Here is an 8771-nt window from a genome sequence, read left to right as displayed (position 1 = left end):
AAGGAAGGAAGGAAGGAAGGAAGGAAGGAAGGAAGGAAGGAAGGAAGAAAAAGAAAAAGAGAAAGGGAAAGGGAAAGAAAAGAGTAACAGCCTCTACCCCCACCAGGAAGATGCCCCATCTGCCCCTCACTGTGACTGGAGCTCACGTCAGAGTATAGCCGGCCAGAAATGAAGATAGTACTGGCTGGTCCACAGTGCCTATGTGCGGTGCTGAGAGGCAGCAATCTGATTGGAGTCAGGGCATAGAAGCCTTATCTTAAGTTGCATTAGCATAACCAGAGCATCATTTTTTAAAAGATTTCATTTACTTATTTGACAGAGAGAGAGACAGCAAGAGAGGGAACACAAGCAGGGGGCATGGGGGAGGGAGAAGCAGGTTTCCCACTGAGCAGGGAGCCCGATGCGGGGCTTGATCCCAGGACCCTGGGACCATGACCTGAGACGAAGGCAGACGCTTAACCAACTGAACCACCCAGTTGCCCCGAGCATCATTTTTATATAGATTGTATGGTTATCTGGGGATGGCTGTAGGGATTGATTGGTGGTGGAAATTAGGAGTGGGTGAAGGGTGCTGTTAGCAATGCAGCCCTTAGTGCCTCCTTGGCAGGTGGAAGCTGGTGAGCCATATTAGTCTACAAAGAGGAAGTATGGCACCCGAGATGAGGAGAAACACTTATCCAACACCAAACCCTGGGGGCCCAAGGGCCATCCCCAGATACACCAGAATAGTTCTAGCAGCCAAGAAGCATGATACATGATACAGGACCAAAAGACATGAGCAGGGAATGGGCCTTCTGTGTGGGAGCTAAGGTAGGGGAAGAGGGGCACTCCGAAGGGAAAACTTTCATGAAGAGCAAACAGGAGGCACAGAGAGACCCCCAAGGGGAATGTGCCTCACGCAACAGGTTTAGCCCCAATGGCAAGGAAGTAGGCTTCACACCTCCAAGAGTCCTGGTTCCACTGAATAATCAGTGGAAGACTGTTTGATGGGTATGGTAGCATGCTAACTACAGTTTTCTTACATACGAAGTTGTCTGGGAAACAAAAGAGATCAGAAGGATAACAAATGCAATTCCTTTTTATATTGTTTTCAGACTCTCTTAGGCTCTTAGTATTCTACCAGGAGCAGACTGTAAAACCTTTGAGGGGTACAGCCCCTTCTGGGTGATAAGACTTTGCATTCATAAAGCATTTCAGTTAACATAAACTGTTGCATATACTATTTCATAAATCCTTACCACAATCCAACAAGGTAGGTATTCTTTTTTTTTCTTTTTTTGTCAGAAAAAGAGAGGGAGCACAAGCAGGGGGAGCAGCAGGCCGAGGGAGAAACGCAGTCTCCCTGCTGAGCAAGGAGCCTATGTGGGACTCAGTCCCAGGACCCTGGGATCATGACCTGAGCCGAAGGCAGATGCTTAACCAACTGAACCACCCAGGTGGACTGTTATTCTTATATCCATTTTGCAGATGGTGATATAAAAATTCAAGCAACAAGTTTGTTTTGCCAGAACCCTATGTTCTGCCGATGAGGTATCTGAGGCCAAGGTGGAGTTCATTGGTTTACCACTCGCCACGGACAAAGAGCAGATGCTTACAAAGCCAGGACCCACACCCAGGACTCACAGAACCCCACCTCCTCCAAATTCTCCATCCTTGTATCACACTTCCCTCCCAGCCCACCATGGTCCTAAAAGTAGAGCTCAGCAGCCACAAAGTGGCCTGTGAGGAATGGCAAACAAATGTTATTGGCTCTGCCTTCCTACTGTCAAATCTCCTGGGCAGTTTGTTCTAACATCCGCTGTGGTTTTTTGTTTGTTTGTTTTTTGTTTTTTGTTTTTTGCAGCATGCAAAAGGAAAGAACAAGAACATGGGAAGGATAGAGGCAACACACCCAAAAAGCCCAGGTTGGTCTTCACAGATGTCCAGCGTCGAACTCTACATGCAATATTCAAGGAAAACAAGCGCCCGTCCAAAGAATTGCAAATCACTATTTCCCAGCAGCTGGGGTTGGAGTTGAGCACCGTCAGCAATTTCTTCATGAACGCGAGGAGGAGGAGTCTGGACAAGTGGCAGGACGAGGGCAGCTCCAATTCAGGCAACTCATCTTCTTCATCAAGCACTTGTACCAAAGCATGAAGGAATAACCACGAACTAAACCTCGGTGGAAAAGCTTTAAATAAAAAAAAATTTTTAAGAGACCAGGACCTCAAGATAGCAGGTTTATACTTAGAAATATTTGAAGAAAAAAAAGCGTTATTTATAGTCCAAAGAAACCAAAGACTTCGCTCACCTGCATTCTGACTTTGTTAGGAGACACACACTTCAGCGGGGTAACGACTTGGCAAGAAAAATTATGAGCGGGAAAGCACCACTGGATCTCACACCTTCCATCCATGATCATTCTCGCTGTGCTTGGTTGTTTCGTGGTTTGGAGCATAGTGATTTTGAGCCATTGAGTGGACCTCTCTTAAGATCAGACTTTCTCATCTGTTCCACCATGCCGCGAAGGTATATGGTGTCTCAGTACTGTGTGTGGGTACGTGAGTGCATACACACACACACACACACACACACACACACACACACACACACACCACCAGTGGTTAGGGACTTAGGCAGGGCTGGTCTTCAGGAAGGGTTGTGCTATAGGGGTACAACCAACATAGTGTGGGGTTGTCTGATTTCATTGGATAGGAGTGTGATTTCGCTCGTCTAGCCTAGCGTTTGAACCTGCCAGGCCCGCAACCTAAATGCAGATTCAAACCCAGCAAAGAAAATTTGAATGACACCTAAACCAGTGCATTCTCTTTGTTTGTTAAGGAATGTTCAGATATTTTTTAAGAAATGAAACAAGAGTTCATCCATTTAAAAAAAAATCACCTAGGTACCAAAGAACACACTTAATATTATAGTGCAGGTATTTTATTGCAATGATTTTAATAACCAAAGCTATTTTTACACAAGATACTATGTAAAGTTATACGTATGAACTGATCTAGCTGTAATACACATGCCACATAGAATCATGACTATTATTTATGACTCTTGACGCATTTGAAATATTAGTTTTCAGAACTGGCAAGAAAGAATGTAGCTTCAGGGAAGCAATTAATATCATAACAGAGAGATCAGTGTAGTGGACACGTACATCCAGATGGCACACTCCCTTTCAGGATCCATAAATGATACTTAAGTAGACATATGGACATGATCTGTTCATAGCTGAGAAAACCTGGGGATTCTTCCAAAGTAGGACCCCATTTGTAAATTAGAAAACTAAGTTTAACAGAGCAAGTAATTAAATTAGAAAATTTGTTCTAAGTAATGCTTTTTTAGTGAAAGACCACTGAATAAAGGATATCATACTTAGGTTAATTTGACTTAAAGTTGCTTTATGCATTTGACACCAAATACCTTTTTAAAAATACTTTGCAAACACACAAAGTGAGCAGACCAACATTATTTTTAAAATGAACTATCCAGTATTTGTAGTCAAATTGACTTTATTGCCAATCTCAGATATTGTATGACTTGAATATCAATAGAAATAGCAGATGCAACTGAGAAATGGTGGAATAGTATAGAAAACACCAGAGTTCTAGTCGAGGACAAGACTTTGGGTTCTATAGGCGTGAAGCTATTTATTTCACTAAGCATAGCCTCCAAAGTGTACTACATTCTTTCTTGCTACCGCATTAAGCTGGAAATTTTATGACATAGAGTCCACTCTCTGAAAGGGACAGATAAAACCCTAGACCTGAGCTTCCAAAGACAAAATTTTCAATTTCTGTTTTTCCAAATCACTTAACCACAGCTGGAGATATCAAGGGGGAAGAAAAAAGCTAACACAGTTGTGCAGTAGTACCCAAGTGAGTCACTTGCTTCCCAGAAAAATTCTCTCTGAATTCCATTGAATTGTAACTCATAAAAGTGAATACCTTTTGTACTATTAGGTAAAGAATTGGGTGCTCTTGGTTAATTACCACACCTAATTAGAAATATAAAATGAAATGTTATACCTACAATAAGTTGTTGATTGAGATTCATTAAAATGCTAAAGAAAAAAAATTTTGAACTATCTTGACACAAAAACCTAACTCCCTAAGGTCTGAGCGTCTTGTCTAGGTCTAGAAGAGACAGACACCTGGAGAGATGAAGCTAAACCAACAAGCCATCTGGGTCTCCTTCATATCTGCTGTAGAATGAGAAAAGCAAGCCAACACATGCTTCTCCTTTAATGAAATAGCGCATTTGCCTTGACACATTTTGTCTTAGTATTTTTTTTTTAATCTCACACCAAATTCCAGCTTAAAATTTTCCCTTCCAAACATGGCACAATTACAATTCAACTATTAAAAGAGACCATTTCAATGGCCACCCCTAGAGATTTGCTTAACATATAATCTTGTCGATGACATAAACCAAAAGGAAAAAAACGGATTAACTTTTTCTCTCTCTCCAGAATGGAGGGGGCCAGGAGTACAGCTATATATTTACAATTTAGGAGGGAGGAAAGCCTTATTTATTTAAAACATGAGAATTTTAAATGCAGGGAAACTCAAACTGTGTCTACACACAGTCTTACCAAATTCAGCACCCCAGGGAAAACAAAAGTTGAATTCAAACACCATGGTTTTTTGCTTTGTTTTTGCTATATTACTCCTTCAGATTAATCCAATTGCATTTTACATTTTTGGCCAATTATTTTGGTACTGCGTAGACACAGTCTCAAAGAAAATTACTACATTTCTAATATTCCCATCATAATGGTTTTTTGAAAAATAATCCAGTGATCCTGTTTGCTAACACCAAAGATAATTTTCATACCAGCATTGAATTTGCACCCATTACACAATTTCAGGGCCTAGAGATATATTTTCTCATAAACAGATGCACAAATCAGAGCCTGAAAAGCAATTTTTTTACTAGACTGTTCAAGCATACTCACAACCTTTGCTTTTTAGAAGTCATAATGGACAAACTCAGCTTCTCACGAGCAATACACTCATTACATCATATATGACTGATTATTGCTTCTAATGTGGCATGTAGCATTAATTTATGGCTCAGGTTTCTTAACCTACCACATTCAGTGGAGCAGATCACGTGCCAGTTGCTCACCCATTATTTCTCAATCCTTTTGCAAAATTCACCTAAAAAGATATCTCACTCTTTCATTTGTACGTTTGTTTATTCCAACACTGCACTTCACATAACATGTTTTGGGGGGGGGGGGTTGGTAGAATGGAAGTTAGACTGTTTTTGACCATAAATCATTCAGGTCCTCTCATGACTATAAGCTTCCCTGAAAGGGGGCAAAGAGAGAGAGTGGGAGATGTGAAGTTTGGACACTCCAAAAGCCCAGATTTCAGTGAGTGTTCAGGTACATGAATTCTGGATGTCAGGAACTAAGTATCCAGTTCCTGGATGCAGCTGGCCTAGATCCCCAAACCCAAAGAGAATGTGGAGAAATTCAGACATTCCAACTGAACATGTCACTCACTCTGCCCCCAAAAAAGCATAATTACTTTTCCAGGACAAAAAAGTAAAAGTACTACGCTACTTTTGGACTCATGCCACTTGCATTGCTACCCCAGGTGAATGATCCGTCTTTGCAGGTTAAATGCAAACTTTGCTATACCAAAGAGTCCTAGGACATTTTCACATGAGCTATAAAGGCATTTCCCCTAAGAAAGGTCCTCCCTTCTTTGTACATAAAGGATGAAAACTATGCATTTAGCAAACAAAGAGAAAGCACTTCTCCCTTTCCTATCTAGTTGTTTAGGGTGCATTCAAACACCAGAGGCCATTTTGAGATGCGATTGGCCTTCTGGATTATTCTTGTGGTGTGGTTAGCTTTACAGTACATTTGGTAACTATTTCCTAAATAGTAAGGACAAAGAAGCAGAAGGTAAGAAATAGCTACTTCCATGTGTAAAAAAAAAAAAAAAAAAAAGAAAAAAAGGAAAAAAAAAAGAAAAAAAAGTGTAAAAATCTACTATTTATAGTGTGAACCAAAGACGCTACCTCACTCGATTTCCATTGGTGATTTTAATCACATTGATGATACCAAAGAATACCAAAGATATTTTCATGCACGGCCTTGGTCTGCAGAGGGAACTCCACCCTTTTCCCTCCCCCACCTGCCCCCCTCACTCTTCACTCAGTGTGTAAACTTGTCTTCATTCTTAATAATAATGATACGAAATGATAACAACATTAGGAAATACTACTCTTACTACTGCTAGTTCTACTTGTAAATCTCTAGGCAAACATGTTGCAAACTTTGTAAACTCCTAGGACGAGTGCCTTGCTTGAACCAAAGTGTTAAACCGCTGTTGACCTCTCACCTTATACTCTTTGAATACCTCAGCCTCTTAGAAAGGCCACTAATGAAAAAAAAAAAAAGGAATAATTATTCACCGTGGTGCTTTTTCCGTGCAACCATGCAATGAAACTTTCTTTGATACCAAAGGATGACTTCTTCCCCCCAATTTCTTGCTGATAAACCAAAGCTCCTCCTCCTCGTTCCCTCTCGAGGTTCTCCCACTTCACCGAGTCCCTTCACCAGGCAGGCCGTGCATCACTTTTACCAATTCCTCCAAATACCTCATAGTAATAAAGTTTTAGGGTTATGTTGTATAGAGAGTCTATGTGATAAGGCAGAACTTACTAGTTTGATAATTGTTAAGGTTACTTTTAAAAAAAACTTTATAATTCTTATTTATTTTGTAGTTTGTATGTTTGGGATGTCCCCCGCCCCCCCCTTCGGTTTGGGGTTTATTTTCTTGTCAGAACTGCTCTGTTGCTCAAGGAAGACTTAATTTCTGGAAATGTTCCCCAGGTGGGTTAAGGGTTGTGTAAAAATGCAAGAATGGAATAAGAAATGATTCTCATTTTGATGGTTACTTATGAAGTTTTTGTGTTTCGTAGTAAATTTGTTTCCACAGGGTAAAAAATATATATATATAATCTCTTTTTTGTGAAACTGGTTCCTATTTTTCTCTATAATGTGCTGTGATTTTTTTAATTTAATTACATTTTATATGAGCTTATTTAATCACCGCTTTAATTTATGACTGTGTAGTTTTTACATGTATATAGTAGAATTGAAATGGCCAAAGCTTTACGTTACAATCTTTTTGTTCTTGATGCTAAGATAAGCTGAAGGCAAGAGCTTCTCTTAACTGCAGGGTGTATCTTTAGCTTTTTCTTAGCAGGCACTTCAGTGTGTGTTGTGAACACTGCCAGGTTCCCCCCTCAAAAAACTTGTACATGCCAAAATGAGTGTTTCGAGGTAGTCCTTTTTGTCACTTAGAAAGGAGAAAGGCATTTATTTGTGTTCTTCCTTTAATTTATTATTATTATTATTATTATTTTAGAAAAGATTATTTTGCAGGTTAGACCTGAAATTCCAAAGAATTTAAGAGTTGTTTCATGTTTCAAAGCACCGGCATTTGTGAGATACTTTGCTACTTTTTTTTAAACCATTCACACGGGTATGAGAAGTGAAGAGTGTAAAAAAAAAAAAACTCAAAGAGGCAAGCTAACTTGAATTTGGAAATCCTCTTCAGTTTCACCAAGTTTCTGAACTGCTTCAAGGCAAGGGGCAGGGCAAAGGGGCAGTTCCTCTTGCAGAGCTGAGGGAAGTATAATGGCTTCATGCCCTAACAGAAAGTCAAGGCTGAGAGGCAGCTGAGCCAGCTCCTGCCTGGCTGGCCAACCCATAGAAGAAGCAACACTTGATTGCTCGGCCCCAGTTATCAAGGAAAATGCTTCACAGGTACACTTTCCTCTCCACATCTGTTTCTTGTAATCTGCCACCTACAATTCCTCCCCACTCCCCCTACCCCCACTCCCCCCACCCACCAAAATGGCAAGAGCTCTCCTCAAATGTCAGAGTCTCGAGTGAATGTCCCCAGCCCTATTAGAGTTGGTCTCTTATCACTCTTCGTCTTCCCACTACTTTTCTTGTCCACACCAGAGATGGGCCCTGCCCCAGGCCCCCATAATCGAGGCTGTTCAGATACTTGACCTGCTTTAGGTCAACACACACACACAATTCTCAGCCGACTAGTGGCATCCTCAGAAGCGCCGGTGCCCACTGCTTTGTTTTATGTTGCTGAAATAAGTTGCTTCAACTCCATGGCATAAATCCATAGATGTAAATATTTTTCCTCTCAATACAAGAATTTTATCTTATTTTCTTCTGCAGGGTCTTAGGGGTGGGGAAAGAAAGGGAGGGCTTAGACTTTGGGTCAAATGTTCCATTTTCTTAGAAACATTTTTATACTCCTTATGTATGTTAATAGGGCAATAAATCTCCTCTGAGTTGCAGGATCATTGGTAAGCATTGACTAATTATTTGTTTTTAATACAAATGCTGAGCAGTGAGTTGCAGAAAGCCCAGGAAAATGGTTGAGGAAGTAGACTTTTACCATCAGCAATGAAACGCTGAACAGAGTTGTATTCACAAGGTCATATTTTCTGTTTCTGTGTTAGTTTTGATTTTTTTTTTCTTTTTTGTGGTATGTTCTGCATTTATTACATAATCATTGTGGGCTCATTTTAGATTTGCCATCTGAACCAAGTGACAAGTATTTTTTAACAAAATAAAATTTAAAACATTGTCTTCCACTTGCTTCGGTAGTTGTCTTCATATCTCCCTGTGTTTCTTGTCCCTTCAGAAGGCGGCCCATCTGTCACTCACTTAGACCTGTCCCTTCCCCCCTTCTATTTTCAGTATACCTTTGACCTTAGCTATTGTTTGA

The 8771-nt window shown here is 40.4% G+C and overlaps 1 protein-coding gene across 1 annotated transcript in view; it reads left to right on the top strand.

The window, feature by feature from the left end:
- Positions 1 to 2568, top strand: part of ONECUT1 (one cut homeobox 1) — a 35648-nt gene extending 33080 nt beyond the window's left edge. Inside the window, exon 2 of the mRNA XM_032417969.1 lies at positions 1844 to 2568. Coding sequence (XP_032273860.1) covers positions 1844 to 2136 — 293 coding nt within the window. The 3' untranslated portion in view covers positions 2137 to 2568. The remainder of the gene's footprint in view (positions 1 to 1843) is intronic.
- Positions 2569 to 8771: the final 6203 nt, after the last annotated feature.

The sequence above is a fragment of the Phoca vitulina genome, unplaced genomic scaffold (genome assembly GCF_004348235.1).
Source record: "Phoca vitulina isolate PV1807 unplaced genomic scaffold, GSC_HSeal_1.0 scaffold20, whole genome shotgun sequence".
In the NCBI taxonomy this organism is placed as follows: Eukaryota; Metazoa; Chordata; class Mammalia; order Carnivora; family Phocidae; genus Phoca; species Phoca vitulina.
The sequence above is the reverse complement of the archived record's forward strand: the minus strand, read 5'-3'. Positions and strand labels throughout refer to the sequence as shown.